Here is a 21,574-nt window from a genome sequence, read left to right as displayed (position 1 = left end):
AATAAAACACACACACACACACACACACACACGTAAAATGTATATATGATACATATATATATATAAGACAGTAAAAGGTAAAAACATCTTTGATTATAAGCAATTGCTAGAAGAGGCTTGTGTGGGTCAAAAGAGGAATCATTTACCTTTCTTGAAAATGTCCGTACAAGCTTTTTCTGAAAAGCCTGTATGATACATACATTTGTTTTAGTTTTTTTCTCTGGGAAGTCTGTCACAGGTACATGTGTGTATGTCATTATGACTGAAGTGAGCATTTCAGTCTGTTTGTTCTTTTTCTAACCTATTGCTTATTAATTGCTCTGCTAATGTACTATTCCTGGAAAGGCAACATAGCAGCTGCGTTCTCAGCAGTGAAGGAAGTGAGCCTGGAAGTGGGGGATTATTGTCATTATTTATTATACTGTCTTCTTCCTCCTACCAATAAATAAATAATTGCTTGCTACCACTAATAAGATGGAAGTACTTGCTCTGGCCTCAATATCTTTTTCTATTTTATTCAGACTATAAGCTATTTATATTATAAAGAGTTATTAGTTAATTTAGAAAACAATTTAGGAAGCTTTTCAACATTTTATTTTTCTTTTACTAGCTTTAGTTCCAGATAGAGATGTGAGAGTCAGTGTAAAAGCCTTGGCAGTAAGTTGTGTTGGAGCAGCTGTTGCCCTTCATCCTGAGTCTTTCTTCAGCAAACTGTATAAAATACCCCTGGAAGCAATGGGAGAAGATTATGGTATGTTGTAGTTCACATCTTTTTTAATAGTATGTTTGGGTTTTCAAATAAGTGAGGCAGCATCTGTACTGAAAACTCTTTAAATCCAAATGTTGCATCAGTTTGTATTAATTCAGACGAGTAAAAGTTATTTTAGCACAACTGCTACATAAAAGTTGTTTATTTCTCACATGGCTGCTTCCAATTTATTTCATTCTAATTTCTAGATGATTTCTATGTCATTGGATTAGTTTTTATGAATAATAAAATGTAATCTTAAAAATTATACAGTATTGTCAATGCAGACTTGGAGAATTTAACTGTTTTGATGCTGATAGTGGTAAAACTGGGGTGTTGACCATAACATTTTCTTGGATTCCCCAGAGAATTTTGGTTTTGATTGCAACACAACATCAGATTTAGATTAGATATTAGGAGGAATTTTTTACTCAGAGGGTGGTGAAGCACTGGCAGAGGCTGTACGGAAAAATTGTGGATGCCCCATCTTTGGAGGTGTTTGATGCCAGGCTGGACAGGTGGGCCCTGAGTGATCTGATCTAGTGGGTATCAACCCTGTCCATAGTAGGAAATTGGGACTGGATGGGCTTTAAGGTCCCACCTAAGCCAATCTATGATTCTCTGATATGATTCACCAGTGGTTTTAGATATAGTAGTTGGTATGAGCGGTGTGATTAATATGTTTAGTACGTTGAATAGATCTGTGTAAGTTAGACCAAAGAAAGGCTTACTGAGGAAATATGCTGGTGTTGATCCATATGATCAGTACCTCCACTGAAACATTTTTAGTGATCAGTTGAATCTAAGACAAGTATCTTTAAAATAAAGTAGTTGTAACTTGTTTTCCTAGAGGAGCAGTATGTATCAGATATTCTGAACTACATTGACCATGGAGATCCCCAGATTAGAGGAGCTACTGCTATTCTCTGTGGAACAATTATCAATTCTATTCTACTTAAATCACGCTTTGATGTGGAAAAATGGCTAGTAAATGTCAGAAGCTCAACAGGTAACCTTTTTTTTTTTAAATGTATCTCTTCTTTTCTGTAGCCAAAACATTCTTTTGTTTCATTATTCTGAATTCTTTTTTGTTAGGAAATCTCTTTTCCTTGGTAGACTGCATACCTCTGTTACAGAAAACACTGAAAGATGAGTCCTCTGTTACATGCAAGCTGGCTTGTACAGCTGTGAGGGTAAGCAGAAGTAATTATCTATTTGCACTACCATGCAGATTACAGGGACATTATTCACTGTGTAGGATCCACTATTCTCAGGTATGTGAACGTGGAGCTGAGAAGACTTCTTCCTCAGTAAGTTGGTTCTAGAAAACATGAATTTCAGGCATAAAAACGGAAGAACAAACAACTAGAAAATAATAATTTACCAACATCATGTAGTAGTATGATATAAAGACGATATCTTGGGTAATGAAAAATGCACAGGTATGAACTGTAAGGTGAAGTTAGTCAGCAAAAGGGCGAGTGCATTAAGTATAAAGGTTACCTAGGCTTGGCAGGGAAGTACGAATTTCTGTCATCTGGATTAAAGTAATGACAAGGAAAATAATCATTGTTTTTTAATATAATTAAAAAAGAAAAATGAAACTGAGACAGATCTTAGACAAATAATTGCTGTAAAATGGGTGAAAGATCCTTCAGGCAATTGTTAGAATAGAAATGATAGCTGAATTTATGAGTTCAGGATACAGTGTGAAAACTTTATTTCTGTAATAAAATCTGTGAAAATTGTCCTGTTAAAAACAGAGTGATATTTTCTTGAGGAATTTTCTAAAAATACTCCAAAAAATAGGAGAGTGAAGACAAAATGGAGACCAAGGGAAATTAATACACCAGTGAAAGGCACAGTGTGTCTGTATTACGGCTTAGGCGTCAGTGAGACAGTGTGGCTTTCAGTATGATGTAGATATTTGGTGGATGAAATGATGATTTCATGAAATAAGAGGGATCTGTGGCACATCTGAGGGATTTTCCATCTACTGGAATAATGCTATCCCTTTAGCCAACTGTTTCATGCTCTCACTATTTATGTGTAGTGGTTTGATTTGTGATTTAGTTTGATTTTAGAAGATTTTGGTAGATACTGCTGAGTTCAGACAACTTACACTAGTCAGTTATGACTTTTTACTCGCAGTACATAGTGCAGTCTGACTACATACCATTTAGCAGATATATTGAGAAGCATTTTGAGTTGCTAATCCTCAAATGAGAAAGTATGCTTTTGTGTAGTAAAACGAGACTCAGACTTCTTAAAGTTGTGTAACTTTTGGAAAAAGTCACACGTTGTTCATATTGTTGAGCAGTCATTAAAATGAAGAGGCAGGACTTCTTCAAAATCTAGATATCTGTCTAGATATATCCCAGGGAAACTATCTGAGATTGTTTGTGAACAGATAATAGTAAGTGTTCTTAAGCTCCCTTGTTATTTGGGTGGATGTCCTCTGAAGCTTGGTTTCCTCTCTGGAGTTTAAATTCAGCAGCAGGTTTTAGAAGCTTTCATGGGGTTAGCCTGCCAAAGTAGCTACCACTGGTGCTTTTTCTGCTAGCTCTTAAGCAATAACTTCAACATGTTAAATAAAACAGATGTTGGTAGTCAAGCATAATTGAATTTAGAAAAACTTTTCTGTAGTATAACTGAAAGTTGTTTTTTCTTTTTAGCATTGCATCATGAGCTTGTGTAGTAGCAGTTATAGTGAACTAGGCTTACAATTAATTGTTGACCTCCTTACGCTGAAGAATAGCTCATACTGGCTAGTGAGGACAGAACTTCTGGAAACACTTGCAGAGGTGGATTTTCGGTAAGTGTTTATATTTTCCACGTGCATTGTAACAGCAAAGATGCTGTACATAGGATGCTGGAACAGTAGTAGAGAGCTTTTCCTTCTGAAAAATTTGAGTTCCATAAAACTAGTTCAGACCAATCATTTTTGTAACAAATATCTGAATTCCTTTGTCAAGTTACTGGGACTAATAATACTGTATGGGAGATTTTAATCTATTTGTCTGAAGGTATCTTTAAACAGTGATGTTCGGAATGTGTTAACCATCTTTTCAAAACTGCCTGATACAATTTTAAAGGGTAAATGAAGGTTTTTAATAAGGAAATGTAATTCTTCTGTTGCACTAGCCAGGGAGTAGTTCAGCAAGTAACCTGCCTTTTCTAAAGCCAACCAATCGTGTGTTTACTTATCGGGTTTTTTCTGCAACTGTGTTTTCAAAAATAAGCATATAAATAAAATGCCCATAGCACTGAAGATAGATTAATAGCCTATAATGTTAGCTAATATATCTTAAATTGTTTTTTATCATAGGCTAGTCAGCTTTTTGGAAGGAAAAACTGACAGCTTGCACAAAGGTGTTCATCATTATACTGGTGTAAGTAAATTAATCAATCAGTATATTTTGTTTCTGGATTAAAATACCAGTGGAATTTTGGTATTTCATGTTTAAATTTGATCAGCACTGATAGGTAAATGTTTTGTATGTGTTAGACTCGTGTTCTGACACTACAATTGGAAAGATGCTGTAATACTGAGATACCAGTATCTTCGTGTTCTCTGATCTGTTTGTGGTTTTGCTTGTTTTTAAAAACTTTCTGCATTTCTGTATTTAAGTAGTATTTTTTGCAATTTAGTGTAAAGATTATTTCATGGACTTGCATAACAAAAGAAATCTCACTTATTACTCTTATAACGTTCTGGTCAAATGATGAAAGTGTTCCATTTACTTCACTGTACTAATTTATTCTATAGCTACTAAAACTTCAGGAGAGAGTGCTCAATGATGTTGTAATCTGTTTGCTTGGAGATGAAGATCCAAGAGTACGACATGTTGCTGCAGCTTCATTAATGAGGTATTTATTTCAGAAAACAGTTTATGAACATTTTCATTGTGGACATAAGAAGTAAAATAACCTCATAGTGTTGTTATGTTTTTATTTAAGTAAAGCAGAAGAGACAAATGCAGCTTTGTTGTATCTGGAGCATGCATCATTCTAAATTATCAGACGAGTTTGTTTTGCCTTTATTAGCATTACAGTTACATTTAACAATAATCGTGTTTTGGGAGTCACTTTCAGTTTAATTTTCTGCTTAAAACTTTGTATGGAGGAGTGATTTGTTTAGTATCCTCACAGTAGCTGATGAACCTAAAGTGAAACAGTTCTTCTAGGTCATCCTAACTTGCAAACATGGTTTCTATGTAGCATATTCTAAAATTTTCATGCTCTTTGTTAAAAACTTGTTAAAAAGTGGCTGCAGTCTGTATGTTACTACAGCTGCATTTACTGTCCAGAGCCACCAAACAGTAACAATTAGTTGGTAGTTAGTTTATTTCAATTCAAGAATGCTGACAGAGAAATACTTTAGAGGAGTGGTTGTTATAATCTGTGTAGGTAGAGATCCTATCGAAAAGACATACATATTTTTAAGCTACCATGTATGTAGAACATTTATTTTCTTTCTTTAATCGCAGTAGAGACCAGTTGTGTAAAGATGAATTCAGTGTAACAGTCCAATGTGAGTTTTAGTAACTATTTTAATTTACAGTTTGATTAGGATGTGCAGCTTTCTGAATTGTGTTTTACATAATTTCTAAATATTTTTGTTTTGGGCAATTTTTTCAAGGCTTGTTCCAAAGCTGTTTTATAACTGTGATCAAGGACAAGCTGATCCAGTTGTGGCAGTAGCAAGGGACCAAAGCAACGTCTATCTGAAACTACTAATGCATGAAACACAGCCTCCATCTCACTTTGCAGTGAGCACTATCACTAGGTATGTTGTGTGGCTTGTCTCGCTTTAAAATGTGGATACATTGCAATTCATAATGCCTAAAATCATATTTAAATCTTGCATATGCATTCTTGATCAAAATTGTAAGAGCATCTATGGTAGTTTTAGGCTCCATGGAAACAGGCTGAGGTTTAAGGGATAAACTGGTGTGTGAGTTTCTAGTGATATGTTTGTGCATTAACTGTAGTGAGTCATTATTCTGTGATGAGCTTCCTTCTCTTCATCCCAAGGTCACTCTATTTTGTCCATTAAATTGCATAAGTGCACTGTTGCCAGCTAATTGTGTTCTTCAGATATGTTAATCAGGGCTTATAGCTCTAAACATCAAGTGACTGTCTTGCAAAAGTCTGTACTACCTGTATAAATCCTAATTTTCATAGTGGAGTCCTGTTGCTGTGTTTTTGCTGCCAACTATACACTCCTAGACTTTAATACTTGCCCCTCAGTCTTAAAGACAGCCTGAGCTGTATGGACATGAAACCTCTTTGCTTCTATCAGTTGTATAAGTTTTTAACTGTGTACCTTTTCAATATATGATCTTGATCATGTAACTCAGAGTTTATATGTTGTATTTTTGAAACAGCGGAGCTTTGTGAGGTGCACATTCTCTACAGCAGTGTGTGAGCATGCAGAAATGGTAGATGAGTCTGAGGAAAAGCAGAGATTTATGCTGAACTAGTGACAATTTCTGGAAAGCCTAGTTAAATGCTGAGTTGATCTCGTTTATGTTTGCTAACAAAGAAATTTGGTTAATAAACTAAATATGAAAATAGAATTAGCTGGTATTTAGAATGTTCTCATACTTGGTATTTCTTAATGCATTTGAACAAGCTTAGAAACTCTGTAATAGTAACTTAGCCCATGACCATTTTTTATTAAGGTATGTTTGAGTGTTAAGTATGTGTTTTAGTACTATAAATATTTTTATTTCAGAACATACAGAGGTTACAATATGCTGCAAAGTCCAACAGATGTCACTATGGAAAACAATCTTTCAAGGGTTGTTGCTGCAATTTCCCATGCATTGACAATATCCACTACAAGATCACTTACAGTGAGTTTTCTGAGTTGCTGTAATGGTTGACTTTTTTCTTATTTTTTATTTTTTAAAAATTCCAGTGTATGTATCTGCAGCTTTGGTATTGTGACAATAACAATATATTTAATTCTCACTTTTAAGGTATTTTGTTGTTGTTGCTGACACTTCCAGTGATTCATGCTTGGTTTTGACTTTTCAGTTTGGCTGCTGTGAAGCTTTGTGTCTTCTCTCCACAACCTTTCCAGTCTGCACCTGGACTGTGGGATGGCACTGTGGGTATGTTCTTCATCCAGTATTCGTGCTTCTAAATTAATGCATTTGAAAACATAGTACTCTCACTTCAGTATCAAATGTTCCAGTTCAGATACTTACTGTTAAGCTCATCTTACGAGCTGCTCTTCTGTATGAAGTTGTTCACTGTTGTCTCTATCAGTGAGCTGTGCCACATGAGCTGTAAAACTAGCTACTGAAAATGTGCACATATGTACTTTCTTCATCACTGTTAATGATTTTGTTAAAATTTTGGAGAGCTGTTACTAAGTGTTAGGAGTTCTATTGCCTCCAATCAACCTGGTGCCCCATTTGTGGAGTTATGCATTTAGTTGTCTCATTTTATAAGAATGGTCAGGTCATGCCCTATCCCAACTGAGACCAGGACAAGTATATTTACAAGTATTTCTTTAGTAGGTCATAGTACTATCATATTTAGGTTAGTATGCATACTTGCTAAAAATGTTTTGCATTTCTTTGTATGACTCTCAGGAGGCATTTCTACTGTTATTTAATTCTTATGTATCCTGAAGCTTTATTACAATTTTTTTTTTTCTTTTTAAATAATACTCCTTTTGCTTGTTCTCAAGTCTTTCTTTCCAATTCCCATTCTGGGTATAAGTGTGTCATGTTTGATGTGCTCTACAAGTTGTCTTTTGTCTTAGATGACTAGACTGCGGGTCTAGTTTTATAAGTTGTTATAACAAGTGAAATGCATTAGTATATGATTAGTATTTAGCCATGAAACAAAATTAATGCACAGTGCTTTTAGGAGCTGGGTTGGTTATTTAATAGTGTATGTCTTATGGGTCTTGTTAATGTTTATCAGCCAAACTGCTTAGAACCAATTTTAGCATTCTATCTTTTATCCTTTCAACTTTTAACCTAGTTTGCTTTGTTTTTTATGTTCCTTCCTTATTTTTGCAGACTTGCAATGACGTTTTCTGTTCTACATAGCTTAAAAAAACCTATATTTAAGATGCACCAAGCATTCATAGATGATGCAATGACATAACCTCTACTCTTTGCTCTGATCCTTTCTTTACAAGTTTTGAACCTATGTTCATATTAATTTGGATTTTATTTTTGTTGCGTGGTGTGAGCATTTATCATACTGGAAAGTAAGATTGCAAATTTGAACCTCTTAATGTGAGACACGACAGTTTTTACAGAAATTCTTTTCTGTCTTTTGAAGTCTTGAAATTCTTATGGTTTATCAGTCATTGGAACTGCTGCATTCCTATGTAAAATTCATTTGCATAGCATACAATTCATAGCATTGTACGACTTATGGTTTCTAATCTGTATGTAAAGTAAACAACATCTGCATATTAAAAGATATGATATTAAATATATTATGATATTAAATGTTATTTTAAAATGAACTACACTATAATTCCTAGCGTAGTTTTGTAAGAAAACAAAACAAAAATATGCTTATTGTAAATTTTATTTTCTGAAATTATTCTAATTGTGTTAAACCTGAAACACTAGGTTTTTGACTTTTGACTTTTGAATTTAAAAAGAAATAATCTTAAAAGAAACCCTTTATTCAGAGATGACATAAGGTCTTTTCCTGAAATAAAGTTGGTAGTCTTGTATGGGTCTAAATGTATGTTTTGCTGGATCCTGCACTTTGGCCACAACCCCATGCAGTGCTGCAGGCCTGGGACAAAGTGGCTGGAAAGCTGCACAGAGGAAAAGGATCTGAGGATGCTCGTTGACACTTGGCTGAACATGAGCCTTCAGTTCCCATGTGGCTAAGAAGGCTAACAGCAGTGTAGCCAGCAGGATGGGGGAAGTGATTGTCCCTCTGTGCTCTGCATGGGGAAGGCCACACCTTGAGTATTGTGTTTGGTTTTGGGCCCCTCACTACACAAAAAAGACATTGAGGCCCCAGAGTGTGTCCAAAGAGGGTCAGTGAAGGTGGTAACAGGTTTGGAGCATGTCTTATGAGGAGCAGCTAAGGGAACTGGGATTGTTTTGCTTGGAGAAAAAGAGGCTCGGGCATGAAGTTATCACACTCCATTAGTGCCTGAAAAGGAGATTGTAATGAGGTGGGAGTCGGTCTTTTCTCCTGGGTAAAAGTGGTAGGACAAGAGGAAATGATTTTAGGTTGTTCCAGGGGAGGTTCAGGTTGGATATAAGGAGAAATTTCTTCTCAGAAAGAGTAGTGAAGCATTGGAACAGGCTGCCCAGGGAGGTAGAGGAGTCACCAACCGTAGGGATGTTAAAGAAGTACGTTTGTGTGGCACTGAGTGACGTGGTTTAGTGGGCATGGTGGAGATGAGTTGATGGCTGGGTGATTCTATTATTACAATTGCCTAAATTCTTCCTACTTTGCTATGTAGCAAAAAAAAGTTTTATGCAATAGCTTACATCTCCTGTCCCTACTCTGCATATTTTCAGTCCTTTTACCTGGAGATAGTTCTAAACCATGGCATTTAGCAAGTAAATATTGAATTCGTCTGTTGTTCAGTAGATGTCACTAGCACCTTTGATACTTGCTATTTTTTAATAAATAAATAAAAAGCTCTTCAAGAATACAAAATATTTTCAGGTCTCTGCTGTAGATTTTTTTTTTTGAAACTCATGCTCAATTATTAAATGTTTTGTTCTTTAGTACTGATTTTTTATTTTTAAGATTAGTGGTTTAATTTAACTATTAGTGTTCTTGAGGCTTCTCAAAAAAGAAATCATGACATTCCAAAATTGTACCTCTAGTGTTTCCCAACCAAGTTCTTCAGATGACACTCAGAAGGGCTGCACTGTTGGAATGGCCGGCATGGTCCTCTCTCTTCTTTCATCAACATGGTTTCCTTTGGACCTTTCTGCTCATCAGGATGCTTTGATTTTGACTGGAAACTTGCTTGCAGGTAAGGGAAAAAGAAATATCCCATCATTTTTACTATTAGCATCAGAACATGTTTATCTTACCCTCTTGGGCAAAATACTTGGAAGATTGGGCAGAAGAAATAGAGACAGAACTTCACACTCATGAGGTTTGAAACACTTCTGGGCAGTAGGCTTTTTTCTTCTGAACAGCTGAATTTCGTCCACATTTGCTAGCTAGAAGTGTGGATTGATTTCTGCATCGATGAAAACCAAAATGCTAAGTGGGATCTGGTCATCATCTCTTCCCATTCCTCTGTTCTAGAAGTTGAAAGTTCTACTTGTGTTTTGTAAGACCTGTTTTGCAGTGTAAGAGCTTTATGCATTTTTAGGTTTAGAGTAATTTTTAAAAAATGTTAAAGGATTCCCCAGGGTTCTCTTGACTATTTTGGTGTTGCTTTTAGCTTCATTAATAACAATCAGATAGCGTGCACTTAAAAAATTTACAGGCAATACCAGCCTTCAGTGGTTGCCAACGTTTTAAATGACAGACTTCGGACTTCAGAATATCTTAACAAATTGGAAGTGTCTTCTAAGAACAAAAGTATAATTCCCTAATAAGGACACTCAAAAATGTGTCTTGTATTGTTAAATGACTACATATGCATTCACATGTATTTATGAAAGCAACAACATAGCAAAGACAAAGAAAACATTTTTACTCCATTAATTACATAAGTGTAAGTACTTCAACTGCTTACTAAGCATTTTCAGGTGTTCTTGTAAGAACATTGAAGTTCTGTAAAAGTTTCCGGAGGTGAAACAGTCTCTGAAAGTGAATTCAAAGCATGTTAAGATTCATGTATGTGTAACTAACTCTTCTTTTAAAGCTGTGGAATGAACAAGTGACCTCATGAGATTTCTTCTGTTTTCTGTTGTGTGGAAGGGCAAGGTATGTTAGGTTAGTTAGATCTGACACGTGCATCTTGGGTTTTTCCTGTGCTCCTTTTGGAGGAGAGAGCTGTCAAGAGAAAAACTAATCCAGGGCTCACACAACTGACAAATGTTTTGCCATTTATTTGTTGGTTTATAAATGTTTCTTTCAGTTTTAGCAAACAAATTGAAACCAGTGTAGTTTTGATGCTTCTTTTGCTAAATGTACTGTTTAGTTGTACTATTATGTTGCTTTCTGATAGATTTATTATGAGACAGCATGAAAAAATCATGTAAGTGCTCCTGGAAACAGTCACTTCAGAATATCAGTCCTAGTAGACAAGAAGCTACTTTTAGTTAGCTGTAATTCTGCCTTTTCTTGTTTTCTTTTTTTGTTTGCTTGCTTTGTATTTTTTTTTTTTAATCATTAACATGGCTCTTGACCTTAATTCTCTTCTTCCTTGATAGAGGAAGTTTGATAACTTTTTATAAAGAGTAATTCTATTTGCTTAGATTTTACTACTCTCAGCTAAGGCAAGCCATTTAGATACTACCTCAAAGTTGTAAATTTGCCCTAATTTGCCTAGGGGAAAGTCCATTATGTTCATTGCAAGCTGGATATAAGGAGCTCTCTTTTTTTAACCTGTTTAAAACTGTGCTCATACTGCTATTTTTGAAAACATAAGCTCTTTTTCTATTTGAATATCTATTCTTAAAGATGATAAGCATTCTTTATTGCAAAATTTATTTTCTTTAATTTATCTGATTCCTGTTACAGCAAGTGCTCCGAAGTGTTTAAAGAACCCTTGGAGCGCTGAAGAAGATTCAAACCAAGGAGCTGCAAAGCAGGAGGAACCATGGCCAGCTCTGGCAGATCGAACTCTCGTCACTTTGGTAGAACAGCTCTTTTCTCATCTGCTGAAGGTCATTAATATTTGTGCACATGTAATGGATGATGTTCCTCCTGGCCCAGCAGTAAAAGTATGTATTACAAACAAATAAAATTGCATGACTTAAATATTGTTGAGTTCAATACTGTTCGAGGGTAGGCATTTTAGAGCTGACACAAGCAACAATCTAATCGCCTTCGTCGTGTGTTGGTTTCACACTAGTAGGCAGCTGAACTCTACCACACTGCTCTCACTCCCCCTTGTAAAAAATGTAGGGGATGAAGAAAGACTTATTGGTGAATGATCCAAGCAATAACTCTCGTCTTCTGAACGTCCTGCAGAAAATATTCTCATTTCTGAAATAAGTCATGTGAGATTTTTTGATGTTTATTATTTTGAAGTATCTATGTTTTGAAATTGAATTAGTGACTGTAAGGTAATATTATTAGGATTAGTGATTTCTTAATGTTTTAGAAAAGTGTTGTTATTTTTTTTTTACATTCTTTTATCTGGGATCAAAATAATTTTTGGCCATTGAGTTCTGTTTCTGTCTGGTTGGCTAAAGTTGAGAAGAAATTAGAGAATATATTTAACTTCTTCCTTTTCACACAGGAAATCCATGTCCTAAACCTAAAAGTTGAGACATTTTGATTAAACTGACAGTCAAATAAAAGGTAGTTTAAACGAAGTGCGAATGTGTTTATGTTTTTATAGAAGTACAAAAGCTACTTTTGCATACATAATTAATAATGTTTTGTTTTTTTTTTAATTCTAGACAGCGTTGCCTTCTCTCACAAACCCACCTTCTCTTAGTCCAATTCGGAGGAAGGGGAAAGAGAAGGAGCCTGTAGAGCAGGTTTCTGTGCCAATGAGCCCTAAAAAAGGTGGTGAAACTAGTCCAGGTAGGCATAGATACTTAAATGGAGACACTAGGTGGGAGGCTTAATAGGAGTATGGGAACAACATAGAGGGTAGAAATAATTGAGTAGCTTGCCTTAAATTGTAGATGGAAAGGTTGTCTGGTTTACTCTCAGAAGTTCAGATTCTTTTCAGTATTGTGTAGCAGGAAGAGCAACTGTGGTTGGAGTGCTTCTTTTTCTATGGAAAATGACTGTGCTGTTTAGGTACAAGCAACTTCTGAATCCTTTTTTTCTTTTTTTTGTTTTTGTTTTGGATTGCCAACTTTCTATTTATATAGTTTGGTTTCTGCAATTTTCAAATATGCATCCAGATCCAAAAATTCATGCTGTTAACTTGGACATTTTGTTTAAAAATCAGATATGTTAAATTATATTAAGTTGTGTGTAATGAGCACTCTAGATAAAGCATATCATGCTAATAAATAATATATTTTTAAGCTACTAGGCAAACTGATGCTAGTGCTCCTGCTACAACAAGTAAATCATCTTCAGTGGGAAGCTTTTATCATCTTCCATCATATCTGAAGTTATACGATGTCTTGAAAGCAACCCATGCTAACTATAAGGTACCGTATGATATTTGATTGATTCAGAGTATGCTTGATCAGTTACTTTATTTACCTTAAACATGGTTCTGGCTCTGCTGAGGCAGTAATCCCCAGCATTCTGTTACTAAATTTACAAAGCCAGGTAAAATTGTTTCAACTGACTTAAACTGGGAAGCAAGATTCACTGAGAAGCTCAAACTGTCCAAATCTTAAGTAGTATTGAGGGTCTAATTTGCTTGATTTTGTAAGCAGTAAATCCACCTTTTAAAACCAAAATAAAAACACTCTATCACTAAGGAAACAACCCCAAAACCTGTTACGCATTGTCACCAGGTTTCTTGTTTGTCTGTTGCCATTATTTATACTAAGTGATCCTTCACTGTTTTGCAGTGCCATATGGATTACAATGTCTCTCAACAGTTTATTCCAGGATGGGTAAATTGTTTTCCTCATTAGTGTAGATAATAGGTGGTGAATTCCTTGGAGGTGTAGTATTTTGATTTCTGCACTTCAGAAGGGTGGATTCTTAAACACCTACTACGTTTCTGAGAAATACCTTATCACTCCTCCATTATTTATCAGCATTGTAGGCCTTCCCAGATACTGCAACTACTGCAAGATAAAAGATGCCTTTCTTTCTTTAATCAGAATAAAGTTCTATCTTCAGCAATTCGTATGGGAGTTTAAGCTTCCAGTGATGCTGATTGAACTACAGTGAAATTTTAGGAGACTGTTTTGTGTCAATATGTTTCTTTCTGCAATTTCTGTCTCCTTCTCCTCTAACTGTTAAGAAAAAGATTTATTTTATTTTTGTTACCAGGTTACTTTAGATCTTCAGAACAGTAATGAAAAGTTTGGATGCTTCTTACGGTCTGCCTTAGATGTTCTGTCCCAAATCTTAGAACTTGCAACTCTTCAGGACATTGGAAAGGTACAAGATGTGTTTGGTTACTGTTTGTGTTTATTTGCAGTTAAGTTGTTCCCGTTTGTTGTTCTACCAGGAAGAAGCATGTGTCATGGATTTAAAAATTGTTGTAAAAGACAGTATTCCAAGGAGGTGTTGTATTACCAGAAGGCCGGGTAAAATACTAAAGCAAATTTACTGTGTTAAATTGATGCTCTTGAAAGCTGTAGTAGATTTATACTTCCTTTGTTTCATGTGGAGAATTTTTCTCTCTTTCTCTATTTTTTTTCTTCAACAAGATAGTTTCCCTTAAGTCATTCTTACTGCAGCAATACAGTGTACTTAAATACATCACATTAAATATGAGAAGGACAGGCCTTCTCCTCTCTTCTCTTGTGTTTGAAATTTTCATTATCTATGATGTTGGGCATTGTGCTATTTCAAGAGTAGCGAAGCAGATCTTGCATTGTCCAATTTTCACATTAATGCTTTTATATAATAAAGCAAAATACTATTAAGCTGTTTTTCTGCTTTTTTTTTTTGTAGTGTGTGGAAGAAATCCTGGGATATCTAAAATCATGTTTCAACAGAGAACCAACAATGGCAACAGTTTGTGTACAGCAGGTAAGGAGTAACTTTTTGGTTACTCTAAGGCTTAACCTGACATCCTGTGCATATCAGCTGGATTCTGATTATGGCCCCTCATACTTCTTAGGGAGGCAGTGTGGGGAAATTTTCATCATCTGTTCTGAAACTTTTTGCTATCTGAATAGCTCAGTTTCCTCTTGAACTGCTTCCAGTTTGAATATCTTACTAAATGCTTAGAAAATAAGTTTTGTTTCCTGTCTTCCCAAATGTGTTCTGTAGCCATTTAACTATATCAGAAGACCTGGAAAGCAAAGAACACTGTTAATGATAGATTTCTGCAAGTTTCCAGGTGAGCATCTAGGCTCAAGTTATCACAGTTTAATTTTGGTGGGAAGAGAGCTTCAGTAGACTGTTCTAAATTGTCCCATGGTTGTTTTTGCAAGTGAACTGTTTCCATATCTTTTTTGGGCTGAGATGTAGATTGTTCCATTAATTCTTCCAGCTTTTCTTTTGTTGTCTCATATTTGACTATGCGATCCACAGTTTACACTTTCAGTTTGTGATGATCTTCCCTCTGTAGTTCTTTGGGAGGGCGAGGAGTAAAGTTTTGTGTAGTACTAAAATGATAATATTTTTTTCCCCATTTTTTTTTCTCTAGTTACTGAAAACATTATTTGGGACAAATCTGGCTTCTCAGTATGATGGCTTGTCTTCAAACACCAGCAAAGCTCAAGGCAAAGCTCAACGCTTAGGTTCTTCCAATTTGAGACCTGGTCTCTATCATTACTGCTTCATGGCACCATATACACATTTTACACAGGCACTTGCTGATGCAAGTCTAAGGAATATGGTTCAGGCTGAGCAAGAACACGATGCTTCAGGGTAATTTTTTTCTCTTTCAACATAATGTTGGCTTGAAGTAGAATAATTTTTTAGTGTTTTACATAAACGTAAATATCATAAAGGAGTATTGTAAGTAATATGAAATTACAGTATAGCGTGTTATTTCTTGTAGATTTGAGTGTTGTATCTTTTCATGGCAGTCCTGGGTGGAATGCTATTGATTATCACTAGTGTGTTTCCCAAATCAAAGTTAAGGCATTAAAATGGGTATTGCTTAATTTTTTTCAAATCATAATAGTTTAAAATAGATTTGAGTACAACTATTTAGCCAATTTTCTACCTGTAGTGAACAGTCAATAGTCTTAAAGAAAAGGCTGGAAAATGACTAACAGACAACAGAAATACTATCTCTACTAGAAGTTTGTTGTCTTCATATCTGTGTGATTCTGATATAGCATACTGTAGGTTGTTTCTGTTCATCTTTTACGAAGATTCTTGAAGCAGTCAATTAATTAAAAGTAGCATCAGGTAAAAATGCTTCTAAGCACCACTTGTTTATACCTCTTTTTTTTTTAGTACATGTTTTTCTTGTTTTATCACAGGTGGTTTGATGTGCTGCAGAAAGTTTCTACACAGCTGAAAACTAATATTACCAGTGCAGCAAAGCACCGTGCTGATAAGGTACTCGTGTCTATGTACTTCCTTCTGAATGTGCTGTACAATAGTTTTAAAACACTTTCCCCCGTTTACTTTTTACTCTTAAAAAGTAATTCGGTTTTGAATGAGACTTTCAGATATTAGATTACTTCAAAATTTCTCTATTACAGAATGCTATTCACAATCACATTCGTTTATTTGAACCCCTTGTCATAAAAGCATTGAAACAATACACTACAACAACATCAGTACAGCTGCAGAGACAAGTTTTAGACTTGCTTGCTCAACTGGTTCAGCTACGAGTTAACTACTGTCTTCTGGATTCGGATCAGGTTGGTACCTTATTTCTGCAAATTTGTAAAACAAGGATATCACTAGCAGGGTAATTATTTACAGTAAAAAAATATATATATTTGCCACAATTCATTCATTATAATGTTGGTTAAAACAAAGACATGAAGCAAGATGAAAGTGCCCCACCAACTATAAGGAGCTTCAGATTCCTGGCTTTATATCAATATAAATGACTTTGTACTCTCTGCAACAAGTATAGAAGAACTGTTAATCACTTTGACTATAGCAATAAGATGATGTGGATGATACAACTAGTATTGTTTTAATTAATAGTATTAAATTAAAAGTTTATTTACAAATAGTAAAATGGAAATATCCTACATTAAGAGCATGGACTGGTAGTGAGCATTGTGGTTGATAGACATTATTTGATTTTGATAGTGAGGGAGAATGTAGTGGTAAATACCAAAGTATTTGTGGTTGTCCATTAAAAACGGTAAATTTGTAACAATGAAGTTTAATTTTTATTCACTACGCTATTTTCAGTATTTTTATAAACTAGTATGAGTTGCAGTTGTAACTTTCTTGTAAATTATTGCACAGATTCGTAATACATGAATGCTGGATTTGAGGCTTTTTGATTGATTCCTGACTTTGTGACATTAATGCCTCAAATATCATGTTACAAGAGTGAGAGATAAAGTTATATTATTAAATATACAACATTTACAGCTAAAATTCAGCCTAAATTCATGTAAACTGTAATGAGCATAGCAGTAGTCAGTACCACCAATGAGATTCTCAAGATCTTTGTAACTCTACAGGAAACATTTCTTAAAATACCAGTGAACTGTAAATATAATTGATTTTCAGTGCATGCCTTTTCTTTTTCTCCTGCCAAAGCTCACACTTCTGTAACTCCATCAAAACAATTTCAAATGTGAATTTGTTTGTTTCTGTTATGTAAAGTTTTAACTCTTCATTCTCTTCAGGTGTTCATTGGATTTGTGCTAAAGCAGTTTGAATACATTGAAGTAGGACAATTCAGGTATGAAATTAGAAAAGATTCTTTGAACAGTGGGAGTTTACAATTCTTATTCTAAATTGTAGTAGTGGTTAGATTTGCTAGTTATTTCTGCTTTATGAGAAAAAGTAGTTACATTCTAGGCAATGAACCTGTGTATTTTCTGCCCTCAGTTGTAGACCTTTCAGAAGATTTAGATTCCGTGCGGTTGAAGAAGAGCTATGTTGTGCTGTTTCTCAATTTGGTATTTAAAAATTATTTATTTGGGAAATCCCCCAAGGTTTTACTTTCAGAAATCAGCTCTTGATAGGATTCACCTGCTGAAGGGAGAGCTACTGTGGACTCAGGATGAATCCATTTTGTATTCTGCACATCTGCTACTCTTTGTTTTCTTGCACCTAGTGCAACATCACAAGCAGTGCAATGGAATTTTTGTCAACCATATCTCTTATTGTGTGCATTAATTAGTATACTATAATTTAGTAACTGAGCAATTGTCAAAATTTGAAATAAATGAAGTCCTTTGAAAAAAATCGTACTAAAGAATGAGGCACAAATTACTGGAATACTGTGTAAAAGCAGAAAAAAACCACACTTGTTTAAAAGATTCTTAGTGTAGACAGATTCATTTCTACTAAACAGAGTTCTGCAATTCAAGCTTGACTTTTTTTATTTTCAGAGAATCAGAAGCAGTTATTCCAAATATCTTCTTTTTTCTGGTGTTGCTGTCTTACGAGCGGTATCATTCCAAACAGATAATTGGAATTCCAAAGATCATTCAGCTGTGTGATGGCATCATGGCCAGTGGGAGGAAAGCTGTTACGCATGGTAATTTAAAAAACAAGACAACTCTGCAAAATTAGTGATAGTTTAGCAATAAATTAAAACCACTAGTGAGTACTAAGCTTTAGAAAATGGAGATCATACTGATTGTATCAGAAAATGCTAGCTTTTAAATTTTAATACATGAAATAAGTTTCACTTGAGTTCTTCAGGAAGTTTGTTATACCCTAATAATGTTAGTCCACAACAGTATTTCAAAGCAATATTTTGAAGTCCTTGATTTTGATTCTTAGTCTTCTTTCCTTTCCTCCACTTTCATCTTTTAAATAATCTATGTTATACTTACCAGTGATTTTGCTGAAAAACCTTTTTGAAAAAGATTTTTATCTCTGTGAGAATGGGCAAATTTGTATGTAATATGATCTTTCTTATACTAGAAGTAAAAAGATATCTGTGTCAGAAGCTTTTATTTTTGTGGAGAAGGGAAAGAAAAACCAAAAAATGCAGTTTTATTAGTTAAGTTGTTAGATGCTGCTCAAGAATGGCTTGTCTCATGCTAAAGCAAGAAAAAAATCTCATTTTAGCAATACCAGCTCTGCAGCCCATCGTTCATGATCTGTTTGTGTTAAGAGGAACAAATAAAGCTGATGCTGGAAAAGAGTTGGAAACCCAGAAGGAGGTAGTGGTGTCAATGCTGCTGAGACTTATTCAGTACCATCAGGTAAAAGTGGATGATGATATCTCTGTTTGTGTTCTGTGATAACGTTAACATTGTTTCGATTGCTAAAAAGCTAACAGGCCATGCTGATGATCTTTTTACACAGATCTTGAACAGCTAGACTCTGTGTGTTCATTATGTGGAGAGTATGCAGAGATTTTTGGAATAGGAGGAAGCTTCTGCACTACGAATCAGTGTTGCAAGTCAAATAAATGTCTGTTAGATCTCAGACAAGCCTAGGTGACAAAGCCCTGAGAAGCTCTAGTGAAGTGTTGCAATTGTGATTCAATACATTTGAAAGAATGGGGTGGAAAGTTGAAGAGAAGTAGGATTAGAAGTAAGAAATATGCTGCTTAGTGATTATTCAAATGTTCCTGTAATATCTTCGTGTTAAAATTCTCAAATATATTTTAATAAGACAATGAGACTGGTAGCTGCACAGTTGTTATTGCTTACCACCTTGCCCCAGATCTCATGGATTTGGAAAATTTTATGTTACAAGGGAGTGTTAGAATTACTTTCTTCAATACTCTCCCGTTACAATAAAACCAAAGTAGTAATTTTTTTAGAGAAGTTACTTAATTACCATGAGATGTTACTGCTATTTCAGGTGATGATAAAAGTTAACATACTTTGCCTTTTCACACGATGACGAAATTCTGGCATATGCAATGTATTTTCTGAGAATAGTTGGAAAAAGGCAGTACAGTTTGTCAAAATAATGTGTTAGAACTGCGTGTTCTTGGGATAATTTTGTGTATCCACATTCTCTATTGAATTTGTAGTTTTATAATCATAAAATGACTAATATATCTAAATGAAATGACACTCTAGACACATGATGTGAAGCAGTGAATAACTTTTGTGTTACATAAGGTACTGTACTTGCTTGCAAATCCTCTTCTGACACTTAATCTGTTAAAGATCGCCTATGCATTGCTCTTCATCCCTCACCATCCTCTTTGTAGCTATTACTCCTCCTGTTCTATTCATACAGTGTGTATAAGCTGACCTCTGGACAGGTCTTTGGCTGTGCTAGGGACCACTACAGAACACTTTTATACTTTTATACTTTTATCCGATTGGCTAAGTTTCTGATGCTGCACTACTTGATTATGTATGCTCTGCCTAACTAATTTTCTGAACCAGATTCTTGTGTCCCACATCCCAGTCATTAAACTAACATTCCTGCCTGCTGTGTTTTTGGCCTGCCTCCCTTGGAAAGTATTGTCTCCATAACCCTCAAGCCAGAAACACATTCAGCTAGAGAGTGTGATCCTTGCCGTTAGTGTGCTAAATTGAAGAATTTCTTTTAAAATTTTATTTTAAAGCTGTTTATCTCAGGTAAATAAGTTCTATAAGAAAGACTATAAATGTGGAAAATTACTTTCTTCCCTCCCCTCCCCTTTTGTTGAGTATGTGATACAGCACTCAGCTTTACCGTCCTTTTTTCCATTGAGAGTATTTTGACAAATGCAGTTTAAGAAGGACTAGAAAGCATTTTATTTGAAGTTTGTAGAAAAAAATGGAAAATTCTTTTTAAAAGAAAGCAAAAACAAAAAAAAATTGCAACTAAGAACAAAATTTTAATCTGAAAATTAAATTTTAAAATAGTCTGGTTTCTCATGCAAATTTTCTTTTCTTTGTTTTTTGGCAGATTGATAAAGCAGTAAATATTTTTTGCATTACTGTATTACTTGAATGTTTCCTGATAGTATGGGTATTTACTTGTGTTCTTTTGGACTTTTCCTCAGGTGCTGGAAATGTTCATCTTAGTATTGCAACAGTGTCATAAAGAAAATGAAGACAAATGGAAGAGATTATCTCGGCAAATAGCTGACATTATTCTCCCAATGCTTGCAAAACAACAGGTTATTTGTGTAATTTTTTAAAACTATTAACATCCCAACTAATCATTACATTGATTGCTGTAATAATAGCTTTGAGTATTGTGATTTCTGTGTTTTCTTTAAAGTGTGACCACCTTACCTGGAAGATAATTACTGTAGATTAAATTAAGTTGTTGAAGAATGTGCAGCACCTTTTAGACTATTCCTAGATAAAGTTTTTACTACTTTATGTGCAGAATTGTGTCTCATTCAGAGCACTTAATAATGGTGTGAAGATTCTCCCACTGTTACAGAATGTAAAAATTACTTTTTCTTAACTGAAGTGGGTCTAATGGCATTTCTTTTAGTGAAGAGAATGAAATAGCATCACCCAAAACTGCGTTTATTAGTCTCTGAATTACAAAGTATTTGAAGCTGAAGCAGATTTCTAGAGATTTGTTGTCTTCTCAAAGCACTGTCTACTGGAGTAGGCTGCTTAGGACCATGTGCAGTCAGATTTTGACTCCATTACTTCGAACCTCTTCCAGTGTTAGAACATCCTCATAGGGAGCTTAAAAAAAAAAAAGGGGGGGGAGGGGGAGAAAGAAATTGTGTTTAAATGGGGCTTTCTTTATTTCAACTTATATATATTGCTTCTCATCACTAGATACTACTGAGCAGATTCTAACTATTTGTATCTTCACTACTTTTGTCTTCTCTGTGGTCAGATAACTGTAGACACTGTTAAGATTCCCAACAAGCCTTCTCCAGTCTCCCTTTGTATGACAAATGCTCCAAGCCCTTAATAATCTGTGTGGTGCTTTGCTGGGCTTGTTCTTGTGTGTGCATATGTCTGTCTTAATGGGGAGCCCAAAACTGGCCTGCAAGCTAGGGGTTGAAGAGTAGACCTTTCGTATCTGGGAAGAAGACAATTTTTTTTTTTTTTT

General features: G+C 35.0%; 1 protein-coding gene across 1 annotated transcript; it reads left to right on the top strand.

The window, feature by feature from the left end:
* Window positions 1-594: 594 nt before the first annotated feature.
* LOC104910868 (huntingtin-like) lies at window positions 595-20,705 on the top strand. Its single transcript, XM_031553208.1, has 22 exons — window positions 595-751; window positions 1,599-1,757; window positions 1,844-1,941; window positions 3,424-3,563; window positions 4,077-4,140; window positions 4,518-4,618; window positions 5,391-5,537; window positions 6,489-6,609; window positions 6,794-6,870; window positions 9,589-9,740; window positions 11,408-11,610; window positions 12,295-12,421; window positions 12,878-13,005; window positions 13,808-13,918; window positions 14,438-14,515; window positions 15,138-15,361; window positions 15,925-16,003; window positions 16,150-16,311; window positions 17,266-17,321; window positions 17,977-18,125; window positions 18,665-18,801; window positions 20,553-20,705. The coding sequence occupies exons 1-22, from the start codon at window positions 736-738 to the stop codon at window positions 20,688-20,690; spliced, it is 2,667 nt and encodes an 888-aa protein (XP_031409068.1). The 5' UTR covers window positions 595-735; the 3' UTR covers window positions 20,691-20,705.
* Window positions 20,706-21,574: the final 869 nt, after the last annotated feature.

Source organism: Meleagris gallopavo, chromosome 4 (genome assembly GCF_000146605.3).
Source record: "Meleagris gallopavo isolate NT-WF06-2002-E0010 breed Aviagen turkey brand Nicholas breeding stock chromosome 4, Turkey_5.1, whole genome shotgun sequence".
NCBI classification, from domain to species: Eukaryota; Metazoa; Chordata; class Aves; order Galliformes; family Phasianidae; genus Meleagris; species Meleagris gallopavo.
The sequence above is the reverse complement of the archived record's forward strand: the minus strand, read 5'-3'. Positions and strand labels throughout refer to the sequence as shown.